Source organism: Struthio camelus, chromosome 2, assembly GCF_040807025.1.
Source record: "Struthio camelus isolate bStrCam1 chromosome 2, bStrCam1.hap1, whole genome shotgun sequence".
NCBI lineage: Eukaryota > Metazoa > Chordata > Aves > Struthioniformes > Struthionidae > Struthio > Struthio camelus.
In genome coordinates this window covers 167296643-167309410 of record NC_090943.1, presented here as the reverse complement: position 1 = coordinate 167309410, position 12768 = coordinate 167296643, and the positions used below count along the sequence as shown (strand labels likewise).

General features: G+C 40.8%; 1 protein-coding gene across 4 annotated transcripts in view; it reads left to right on the top strand.

Moving 5' to 3' along the window:
- COL22A1 (collagen type XXII alpha 1 chain) overlaps positions 1-12768 on the top strand; it is a 237521-nt gene that overhangs the window by 64265 nt on the left and 160488 nt on the right. For all 4 annotated transcript variants that reach the window (XM_068933389.1, XM_068933387.1, XM_068933388.1 and 1 more), the window contains one exon: positions 7124-7198. In XM_068933389.1, the coding sequence (XP_068789490.1) occupies positions 7124-7198 (75 nt within the window). The remainder of the gene's footprint in view (positions 1-7123; positions 7199-12768) is intronic.

Here is a 12768-nt window from a genome sequence, read left to right as displayed (position 1 = left end):
CCTCACGGAGAAGGCAGTTCTTCCATATCATTCCACCAAGGGTTTCCTGCCCGTAGGGTCTCGCCAAGCTACTGTACATCCCTGAGAAAGACGTACATACAGATATGATTTGAGATTCACGGTGCAGGGAGATTCTTGTGTCCCCCTCTCGTAGACTAATGCAGTGGCTGAAAAAGGAAAAAAAGAAAAGTCAGCAAGGGAAAAAATGCCTCCTAGTCTGACTCCGTCTCACTTATCTTCTATAGAGAGTTTGATAGATTTAGTAAGCCACTGTAGTCCGAAATAATTTATCCATTTCTACGTTTATAGATCCTAAATAAATCTTTGTGTGTTTTACAAAATGGCTCTTTCTTTTTCCTTTTTCCTTTTCTCTTTTCCTTTTTCCCTTCTCCCTTTTCCTCTTTTTTCTTTCTCTTTCTCATCTCTGCTCTTTCTTGCTTTCTCTCTTTTCTTCTCTTTTCTCTCTCTCTTTTACTTTTCGTATTTCCTATTCTTTTTCCTTGACTTTTCTTTGAAATGGCGTGGAGGCAGCATAAAACTATCAGATCATTCACATTGTTCTTTTCCAGACTCACAGCCCTATTATTACAGTTTCACGTCAATATGTTATTAATGCTATTTAATGCTAGTGAAAGTTCCTGGGCTGACATGCTCCACTGACATGTGTCTCACAGTGCATATATTCTGTAAGATGTACTGCCACTTTTAATTTTAAAACATTTGACAGCCTCAGGGTAGTTTCATAGGGAACAGTCTAAAGGATGATATGTAAAAGTGAGGCTTAAATCATTCATTATCACCAAACAGATCTCAGCATGATTTGCTTTAGAAAAGGTGTTAGCTGCAGCGCTCAGATGAATTTAAGAAAACTGCTTTGTGCCTTCTTAGACCAAGAAGCTCAGACTTACCAAGTCAGCCTGTCCGGTGATGAGGAGGGTTCAGGGAAGGATTTCAGTCACACGGCATGGGAGAGAGAGCCCCACTCCCTTCAGATTCTGAAGTATTTATATGGTGGGAATTACCTCACCTAACTTTACTTGCCTTAAAGTAAATCATCTAGTGTAAAACAGAGAGCAAGCTGTATCCATACTCAGTGCAGAGAGAGAGGTCTCCAAAGAGCATTTCATCCCATCTTAAGATTGGTACTCGTGAGAGCTACAGAGGGTGCTAAGATAGGTAGCTCAGATAGGTGAAAGATTCTCGGTGCCCTATATATTGCATCGTTTGTTGGAGTGATCCTTCTGAAATGAAGCATTGCAAAGATCACAATCTGACTGAATAGGACATCCCCTGAGAGGGTATTCTTGCTAGAGAACCTGAACTCTTTGGGGTAAAGTGTTGCTAAGTAGGTCCATGCTCTAAATCACAACCCAGACGAGGTATTTCTCTCTTTTGACTATAAAGGAAACCTAGGGAGAGTAGTCCTTCTAGGCTAGAGTTAAACTTTGTGAATAACTGTCCTATCACTCTTCTTTAATTAAAATGAATGATATTCTACCAGACGCATAATCACTATAAGATGCGTGAGCATTTTTTGAAAGGATTCAGGATACATTATTTTCCATTAGCAAATATCCTCAATGTTTGGAAATGACTGAACTCCTCTTTTAAATATATGCAGTATCCGTTTCTTGGTGGCCACTATGACCACAGTAATTCTTTGACAGTATTTTCCTTTTTTTTGTACTTAAGCCGTTGCTACAGCATATGCCTGATCAAAGGGCTGCTAAGCTAATGCCCTTCTGTTTCAAGGGACCTCATAAGATGGAGCAAGAGAGGACAGAGACCAGGGTGGAAAACCCACGTCCTGGATGTGGCACTTGAATCCCCTGTTAGTTCTGTGTATTTGTGGTTATTTGTAAAGATCACCAACAGCCCTGGAAAAGGGAAAATAGAAAACTATTTTCCTTGAATCAGCACCAAGACTGGTGTAAGGCTGAGCTGAGTTCTCTGTTTTCTTACTGGTGTGGGATTTAGGAACAGTTCAGAACAATTTGGAGCTCCATAAATAAGAAGGGAAAGAGGAGACTAGAAGAATCACCTGATTTTCCTACATTCAACAAGTCACCTGCTGAGGAATCTGTCTCTAGAGGCAGGAAACAGGTTACAGGTAACAGTCCTGGGTGCAACTTCTGGTTTTAAGAAGCAAGCGTCTCTCGGAGAAATTCTTCAGCCATCCCAACAAAAGATGCCATTGTCATCAGCAAGCTAGGACTGCCAGGGGGCACAACAGTAGTAAGAGAGAAGAGAGAGACCTGGGAAAACATTCATGTTTCTAGTGCAACACTAATTAAGTTTTGGGACCTTGAAATGATGATTATGTACTACTCTTAAAAAATGGGAAGTGATCCATATGTGTAGCAATAGACCAGTTTGCCTGATCTTACTCACCGAAAAATAATAGAACAGTTGATATGGAAGCCGGTGAATAAAGTATTACAGAAGGAGAATTATTAGGTATCCCTATTCAAGGATTATAGTTTTATGGAGAAGAGGTCTTCTCTAACAAAACTCATTTCTTTCTGTGAGGAGATTAGTGTTCAGTTGATATGGTAACTATGCAGATAAAATACATTTGTTGTTAGGCATTGTTACTATCTGTTGAGTGGCATCTGAATTAAAAAGTAACACTCTACAATGGATTAAGAACTGACTGATCTGATTTAGTGGAAAGTCATCACGGACAGGAGCATTTCTGAGGCAATTGTAAGAGGAGTCTGTAGCACTCCTGATGCTTTTCAAAGTTTCTATGAATCATATAGGCATACATGTAAAATCTTTGCTGATAAAATTTGTGGATAAAGCAAAAGACAGAATAATACATAATGCTGAGAACAAAGAAGTCATTCAGACTAACCTGGATTGCTTAGAAAGCTGAGTCTTTTAAAACAATATGTACTTAAAACTCATATTGGTTTGACTGACTTTGAAGGAAAAGGTTAAGGCAGTAACTATTTTACAAAGTACTTGCAGGAAAAGAAAGTGCTGGCTACTACAAAATTCTCTTACATGGCTGGAGAAGATGTAACAAGGACCAGTGGCTAGAAACTCATATGAATTAAGTGTATCTTCTCTTTTGCAAGATGGTGAAATATTTAAAAATGAGTGGAGGTGTAGCTGCAGTGCAGATTTTGTTACCCCGTCTGCCTTTCATGTTGGACACTCAGCGTCACAAACATTTGGAAAAATTCTGCAAACACCAAAGGTGCTCACTCAAAGTTTGATACGGCGGTGGCAGAAAGAATGGTCAGAAGCACCCTTTTTTGATGTTAAAATGTTCACATTAGCCAGGGATCTTGCTAAAAGGCTCCAGCCAAAGGAGGGGAACACCTCTGGTGTGCCTTTCCTCTAAATGCATCTCCGGACGTAGCACTTAAACGTGAATGCTATTTGGCAACGCTTGTTGTGCTGTCAGTTTGGGTGAATATATGGATTTGCTGTATAGTCTTGGTTCCAAAACCGAAACTAAAATAAGAAGGTGTTCACTAGCTCATGCTTTCTTGCTAGGAAGTCACAATTCTCTCTAATTTGACCTAGTGGAGGGTGTGTGATATCATTAAAGGTTGGAGTGATAATTTATTTATCTGTAATTAAGCAACATTAGTTTCCCACTGCATGAAAAGTATCTCGCAGTGCCTGAGACCTGTTATGTTCTTGTTTGTGTACCTCTCAGGATACACAGACGCGTGCGTTATTTATGTCTTCTTTTTTATTTTAAGTCTTTGTTTAGGGGAATTTGGTCATTTTGATTTCTTTGACGCTTATCTTACTGAAAAACTGTATACCTTCTAGTTCTGAGACTGGGACTCCAACATGCTGAATCAGTGCCTGCAACCAAAAGAGCATTGTAACTAAAAATGGAGACGTTCAAGCATCAATATCAACATTTGAACAGAGCTTTTGACACTTCTAAGCAACCTTTTGTCAGTACAGCTTGGTTTTGAATGGGAGTAATGATGGCATGACTTTGGCTCTTACAAGTCTTAATGATTATTAGAACTTTAAAAGAGGAAAAATCCTTTTTAAAGCTTAAAATAATAGTATAATTGGAAGCAATGACAGCTTAGTTTGGCTGAAACGTACCCTAGAGTGAAGTGCGGCTGCCTGAAATAGAAGTAATAGAATTTAAATAGAAACCATTTATTTTGGCAGCTGAATATTTTAATATTATTTTATTTCCTTGTTACACTTGTCAGTTATAACCACCAGGGATTAAAAAAAAAAAAAAGTGTTGCCGATAGGGCTGTGTATTGGCTTGGCTCTGGAACATGCGGATACAGATCCAAAGACTGACTATGCTATAGAAACATAGAGGGGGTTTAGGGTGGAGGTATAGAAGTACACTTTGAAAGAAAGAGGAAGGAAGCATTAGACATGAGCGTGGGTATTCACTTATAATTTACCATCGTAGAACTGCAGCCTAGTGGGAAAGAGCTGTTATGTTCTTCCCTCAAGGTGAACTTTGGGATCCCAGCATAAAAATAATGGAGCTTTCAACATGCTAGAAAAGTAAACAGGATTTGGTCTAGAGGGAGAAGAGGACTTTGGGAGGCCTGCAAGCAGATAGGGCAATTTTGGACAGATGGTGGTGACGTTTAGACTTCAATTTACTTAGAAGAGGGGAACTTTCCTGTTGTTTTGGAAAGTAGTCCAGAGCTCTCATGGAGAGGAGGGGAGAACAACCACATATTTTCACCTGCTGAGAAGCAGGCTTGAGTGAAATATCCTGGCTTTCAAACCATCAGGCAGCAAGGAGCAAAAGAGAGCTCTAGCTAAAATTCAGATGAAGTTGTCATTTCTGTCAATCCATACTGGCTCCTGGTGTGGTGATTTCTGAATTTTATCTGTAAGAGCAGCAGCTACATTTGTTTTGTGCCCCTGAAAACAGTCCAAAGGAAATCAAATTGCTTGATTCTGCTTGGCAAAGTGAAGTATGCATACTTGTATTTTCCTCAAAAATGTGCTGACAGCAGCTTTACTGAAGTACTCTAAAAGCACTGACAAATGACTTGCCCAGGTGAACTCTGCAGGGCTGGACCTTTAGCTGAATGAAGACACTTTTGTGCTGATGCACTGATACAAAATGATTTCTAGTACTAAACGCCCTGCATCTTCCCTCTTGACTGAGGAGACCTGGGTCATGGACACTTGGGATAGTGCCTGCTCTCTGACCTCCCCTGTTGGTGAGCTGAAGGGGTGGCCAGATATGTTCAACTGCTGTTGGCCTTTGGGGCTTTGGGAAATGGCTTTTACAGTTCCCTTTCTTTCCACTGAGCTGCGAGTGGTTCAACTGCAGCTTAATAATCTGGCCCATAAATTCATAAGCACAATGAAGCAGGGAAAACATCTGATTTCACTTCTAGGCTTAACCAAACATTGTAGAATGTTGGATTCTTTACTGAGATTCAGAAAGAAGAAGGAGAGATACATGAACTGCTGCAACATCCTCAGAAAAGTGGTTCTTATCCCATGGTTTTGGAAGTATTTTCACACACAGTTTAAAGTGGCCTTTCACGCACAGTGGCCTTTCACTTTAAGGAAGCCTTCAAAGTTGTGCCCCTTTGGTGAGGGCACTGCCTGGGCTGGGGTCGCCCTCTGCTCCTGGCTTGCCATCCCTTAGGGATCAGCCAGCCCTTGCTGCTCCCTGACAAGGGAAAATACAAGGAAAAATACCGAAGGAATGATACTAAACACCAGGTACAGATAATGCAAAATACCGTATGCCACTGGATGGGTCTTGCAGCTGCAGAGGATATGTGTATCATCGTGTGTACAAGTAGGCAAATGAAGGAATGAGACCTGGCTGTCCTCACTTGGCTGTTCCTTAAATCAGAGAAAGGACATAAATGTGCGGCTGTGCATGCAGTGAAAAGTCAGGGGTCCATTTTTATATTCTCATTAAACAGATTCCTGGAAGTAGCTGTCCTCATTGTTTACAAGTGTGAAATTACCTATTGATCTAGGAAAACAAAGTAAAAATTAATGTTACTTCAAGTATGGCAGGAAAGAGGTGGATAGGTAGACAGTTCTTTACAGAAAAGCATTCATCCACAATTGTGTTGACACTAATTGGGAGCATGAGAAATGGCTGACAAAGGCTGGGTAATTCTGTGGTTTTTGAAACCTATGCTTAAGGGTGAATGTTCTTCAAAATTTTAATCATGCTTAATGCTGCTTTCCACTTGAAAAAACTCAGGGAGCACAGACATGTAAATATAATTATGGAGGAGTGTTGAAAGGGGAACTGAGCAAAATGCAGTAAGATACAGGAGACCAGGCTTTCCTTTCTGTCCCTGACACTGACCTGTTATGTGATCTTGACGTGATAGAAATCACTTCCTGTTCCTGTGCTTGGATCCCCTTTATCGTCTATTTCTGTTTCATCTGTTTAGGGATTGTGAGTTTTTTTGAGTAGGAGCTGTCCTTTCTGAAAAGTTTGGACAGTACCCCAATCTCAGCTGGGCCTCCAGAAGTTGCAGTGATGCAAAGAACTCTTGCTGCCCCTATGTTTGACTTTAAGGTTGTGAGAATTTTTTTTTTTTTCCTATTTCATGTGCTTGTGAACTGTTGCAGTTAGCCAGACAGAGTTTGTTAACAAGGACCAAGCCTTTTGGCCTAGTGTGTTGAGAAGAGGAAGTTCATGTGATTGTACAGCTGCTCTGTATTTTCACCTGTCTTTGCAAGTCATGTCTTCCCACTCAATAACTTTTTGAACATCTTGCTCAAATTCAGCCAAATCTGAGAGTAGAAGTGTAGTCTCAATGTTGTTAATTTTTTATTACCTTCATGCATATTTATACACCAACAGAAGACAGAGATCCAAAGTAATGTCCTAGCTGAGGGAAGGGCTCAAGTCATCTATTCCGTTTGGCTTCTTGGCTGACCAGTTAGCAAAGAGTGGATCAAAACCAAACACAGTGTATTTGTTCTCTTGCCCAGCCTGGAGTTAGGGAACAGCTTAGGGGAAGGCAGTTAGAGTGCATAAAGACAAGGAAAAGAGTTGTTGCAGTGGAAATGTCGATCAAAAGAAAAAAAAAAGAGGAAATCAGGTTTGTTAGTTCCATAGCTTACAAAATGATGTGTTTACCTATGATAATTTTTTACCGATTCTTTTGCTTTTCAGATGTTCTGTGTCCAAATGTCCGTGTGGAAGGAGATCGATTCAGACACACCAGTGGGGAGACTGATGAAGTTCCAGGTAAAAAGACACACTTTTCTGCTGTACGTCTGTGTGCTTCTGGGAGATGTTCTGATTTGTTACACCTTTTCTAGTTGGTATTTTCTTAATCCAACATATTTTCAGTGACGTAGTACACTGGAAGCTGCAGGGATGGAAAAGAGTTATTTGTTGACAGCAAATTAATCATGAGCTTTCTTGTGATATGGCGGCAAATTAAAAAGGCAGTGGAGCTTAGCGTAGTAGACAGAGGAATGCAATGTGCCTCGGAGACAGTATTTTTTCTTGAATACTCCATGTTTGTTTAGTTTGGATATCCATTTATTTGGTCTGTGATTGTTGTGAAATGCCCAAGTGCAATGGTGATTACCCCTGAAGAAATACTTATATTTGTATATATAAGAAAAAAGGGAAGATGAAAAGTCCCAAGAAGAACTCTCTCTTCTGAAATGCTGATGAAAAATCAAGAGGAAAGCAGGTCTGGTGATAGCTCTGCTTTTCCCTGAGCTCTGATACATCTTTCCACCCAGATGAAGGACTTAATTTATTTGTCAGACATATGCATGGGCTGCGCCTCTTTTCTGTGACCCAAGACAAAAGACTGTTTGAGCTGTTGGGAGAAAAAACCTGCCCATCAAGGATATACTGAGAATATCTGTGGCTGACCTTAGAAGTTAAGTCACAGCAGTGGGAGGCAGGAAGATCTTCTGCAACTTTATTATGAGTAGAAATGGCCAAGATTTAACAGCTCTGCTACTCACTGTGAGTTTCTTCACTGGGGGATTCACACTACACAAAATACAAGTTCCAACTATGTTGTCTGTAGGTAGCCTGTTTTGGCTGTGGTGTGGTTTCATCTAGGCCTGTGATAATGCCGAGTGGTAACATCTTCTCTGGTGTTCAGATTCAAACCCATAGTCTCCAGACACCCAGAGCTGCTGTCCGCTGCTAAATCTTGTAGCAGCCTGTTCTGATGGTCTTCCTGTTACTGGGCTGTGCAAAAAGTAGAACTATTCAGCCAATAGTCTTACTGTTTCTGAATGAACCTATCTGTGGTGGGAGCTGCTGCCCAAAATGAGTAGGAGGATTGTATCCCTGCTCAGACTAGTATTTTCTATGTGATCCCTTCTGGAAGACTGATGTTGTAAATAGTTGCCTATGTCTAGTTAGTGTTTGTCTGACTGGTATTGTAATTTATGTGCTCTTCTGTAAAGTTACTCACTTATTTTTCCCTTTACCTTCAGATATCACTTCCCCCTAAGCAGCAACTCAATATTCATCATTTTCACTTAAGAGATGACTTTGGAGTCCGAGAATTGCAGACTGGTTCAGGTTGGAAGGGACCTAGGGAAGTCATCTGGTCCATCCTCCTGCTCAGTTAGATCCACTTTAATGTTAAGACAGGTTACTCAGGGCCTTGTACAGTCCCATTTTGGATATCTCCAAGGATGGATAATCAGCAGCTTCTCTGTCACCTGTTGCAGTTTGATCACTGTCATGGTGATTTTTATTTTTCCGAATATCTAATTGGAATTTCCCTTGTTACAATGTCTGCGTTAGCATAGGGCAGTCATTTACTAGATCAGGGATCCTCTGTTCACCATTAAGTGTAAAGGCTAATCATATCATGCAATCACTTAATAAAAGATTATTTATAGTAATTGACTACAGCAACATCTCTGGTTCCCCTCTGCCAGTACAAGAGGTTTTGTAGAAGTAATCTGAATGCTCTTACACGGTGAGCCAACAGTAATTCCTCTTCTTGTTCCTGATGGTTAATAAAATATCTTTTCTCTGGACAATGCTCTGCTGAGGTTCTGGCTCTGCTAAGGGTCATTATGACACTGGAGATAGTCTGCATGGGACCTAAATGTTGTTTCACTCCTCCTGTACTCCTTACATACTCCATGGCATTTTCTTAAGACAATGGTCCCTGGGTCCTGATCCAAAAGAGCATCATTGCATTCTCCCAGCTAAAGTACTTGGAAAACATCTGTTGATTTAATGTGCTGTATTTCCTCTTCCAAAATGCTGCATTGTGCTGCTAGCTGTTGCTGAGGGGCTTTTATATTCTGACCTAAGGATGACTACGTATCACTACTGAGCAACACTACTTCCTGCTGCTTTGCGCTGGTGAGAGCAGTTCAGCCCTGGAATTTCTACTGAGATTCACCAGTGACAGGGAGGGAGGCTCTTCCTCTGCTAACCCAGCCCTCACCTGTTCAAGGCTTTGCAGTTAATACCAGCATCTTACATTGCACTTGGAGGCTTAATGACAGCCAAAATTGATCTCAGCCCAGCAGGCTCCTAACACAACACTTCACAGCTGCATCCTGCACAAGCTTGTTTCTAGGTGGACTCAAAGTGCAGCCCCACAGAGAGGATGTTACAACAAGCCTCATTGCGGCTGCAGGGACACAGGATTGAGCAAACACTTCTCTCTCTCAGGTAGGGAGAAGATTTCAGAACCAGGGTTAAAGGAGAGAGAAAATAAGTCTTTCTGGCAGTTTTCTCTCTTTATTTGGTGAAATAATGTCCTAGCACATGGTCTATGCAATTGTTTCACACACAAAATCATCAACAGCAGCCCTTTCTGTTATACCATACTTAGATATTAGACATACCATGGCCTGGTGCCTTTTAACATGTGTCTGCAGTTAAGTGAATGTGACTTGAGTCACTCTAAATTAAAGAGAAGGAAAGATAAAGACTAGTTCGTGAGATGAACTGTAAAGGGACAAATTTTGGGAGATGAAGGGAAACAATGGCATTAGTTGGAGTGTTCAGTTCAGGATGTTCAGAAGTGGAAGATGCCTGGAATTTTGTAAAGTTAGAGGCTGAGGGCGAGGAGCATGTCTGTGTGCACAATCAAATGAATAACTGCATCCAAAAGCACATTGTGAGTTGGAAGAGAGCCAACAGATGAAATAGGTATCTTCTCCTTAAAAGACAGGCATTTTCTTCTTTAGACAAACAGAATTAAGTAGATCTCCTCTATCTGGACTTCAGCAGAGAATTTGATGGAGTACTGTATTGAAAATCATTGCTAAAGTGAAAAAAGCTAGAGGTTAATAAAAGTTGTAAAATGAGTCAGAAACTAGCTAGCAGGGAGAGAATGACAGGGTTTGCAGGAAAGGAACTATCAAGCTGGAGGGCATACAGCAGTGGAATTCCTCAAGGCCCAGTTTTAGCTCTTTTGTTCTTTGCAAATTTCCACAGTATAGATTGGGACCAGAGTATTATGAAGGAGGAAACGGGTGGCCTCAAAAACTTAGAATGACTGACTTGTGATTAAATTTATTAGTTCATAGGGCCTGTTCTTGCACTTTGGGATCAATAACAGGAATTTGTGCTATAAAGTCATACTCTGGAAACTGCTGGTAGCTTAGTCAGTCGACAGATGATTGGGAGCCACAGTGCTGTACAGTTGTGGAGAAAGGCAAAGGTCATTGTAGGATAAGGTAAAGTCTGGTAGAGATAGGGAACAATTCTGGTAATTGGTCAAGCCTTGGTTGTAGCTTGTGTAGAAAACTGTGCTCCGGTCTCCTTTCCTCAGGGAAGATGAGTTCAGCCTAGAGGAGAGACTAAGGTATTCAGGGGCTGGAGGGACTGTTATCAACCAGGAGATTATAAAAGTCTGATTTGTTTAATCTTGCAGTATGCAGGTGGAAGGGGGAGATATGATTGATCTCTTTCCACAAAGATGTCAAGGGAATAATGAGAGGGTGACAAGGGAATCACTCAAGCTAAAGGACAAAGGGCAAAATAGGAAGTGGGTATAAACGATCCAAGAAATACATTCAGGTAAGACATTTGAGGAAAGTTTCTAAGTGTCAGAGGTATGAAGTCCGGGAGCCAGCTGTGAAGTAGGAGTAATGGAGACAAATAAACAGAGATGGACAGGGCTACTTCTCATAGCAGAGCAGTGCACTCTATGACTCTATGGTATCACAGCATTTAAATGAAAAATTACTAGCTATAGCATTCAGTGAGGGCTGCCACAGTGAAATAGGATTGCAAGACCTACAGGTATATAGAGGGCTTTATTCTACAAGTGATACAAATTTTGGCGGTGAAGTAAAGCAGCATCTGCTTAGCAGTTCGTAACACACAAATTCAGAATATAAATGATGCTGCTACATGCATTAGAAAACACAAAGAGGATTTTGAAAAGAAGAGAGAAATCTGGTTAGGATACCAGGAGAAACAGTGTTTCTTTTCTGGAAAGTGTGATATTTTAAAGCAATGTATAGTAATACTTTGAATGAAGTTCTCACAGCAGCCATATGAGTACCATATTATTTTTTTTTTATCAAGAAAAGAAATGAAAACAAAAGAGAGTTTAACTCAGTTGCCCTGAAATATTCAAAATAAAACCCCAGGTCTAATACTTGATCCCTTTCATATTGCCAATTTCTCATTTTGGTTCCATCAGCATTTAGCAAAGGATCATGGCCTGCTATTACTTTTAGCCAGGCAGGAAAACACAGCGATGACATTTTGCACCCTGAGAATGAGCTCCTTATGTATTTTCATGAATCAATGCATTACAATGAAACAGTACATGAAATATCAAGGTATTGCAAGTGAATTATGCTTCTTGAGATTCTAAAACTTCACTTTTGGATTATTTATCTGTTAAACTAGACCTGCAGGACATGGGATTTGGTTGAAGGTATCTGGATGATTCCTAGAATTAAAAAATGGGCAGAGCTCTAGTCCTCAACATTATCCACTATAGGAGAGAACACTCCCGAACAGCTATCAGCTGCTATTTTCAGAGAGAATCTGCAATAGAAGTGAAAAATGACTTGCAATGATTCCCATAAAATGCTAAGAATGATTTAACCCTGGGGAAGGATGCTTATAACCACTATGAGCACATACAAGCTACATTGGTTGGTGCTAATGGGGCAAGGAGGGAGCATAAAAGTCCTGATTCTAACTCCTAAGTAGCTGCAAATGCCATGTGTACAGCAACTGCAGAAGTTGCGTTATGGGTTGTACTGCAGATTGACTTCAGTAGTCCGACTAGAGATTTTTCTTCCCCACCTCTGAAATGGCTGCGCACAAATGAGCAAAATGCCAGTATGTTTATGATCTTGGTGTTCTTCTGTAGCTCTATAAAGGATGTTTGGGCATTTTACAATAGAGGTACTGGTTGTAAAACTAGTACCCTATAATTATAGACTGAAATGGCTGTGTTTAACTGCCAGCATGTCTCCAGTTTCCTGCGGTTTGTAGCACAGGGTTTGCATTCCAGAGATACCAGTGACTCACCAACTAATTATAATATTGTTGGGACTATTTATATTTGTCCACTAAAACACGTGGTAGCAGGAGGAAATTGGAGCATCCAGGCAGTTGAACCTTCAGAAGGAGCACATTAGACTGATGTCCCCTGGAGGACAAAACTGTCCTTGTTGTGCCAGTGCGATGGGCATTTTGCCCTCCCTTTGCACTTGGCGCTCCTTATTGTCCCTCTCATAGTCTCCTTAGGCATCCCCCTGAGAGGCAAGTGGCAAATCCAAGAATAGCTGCAGAGCTCTGTAATGGATCGCAGTCTTCAGACAGCAAATGCACAGACACAG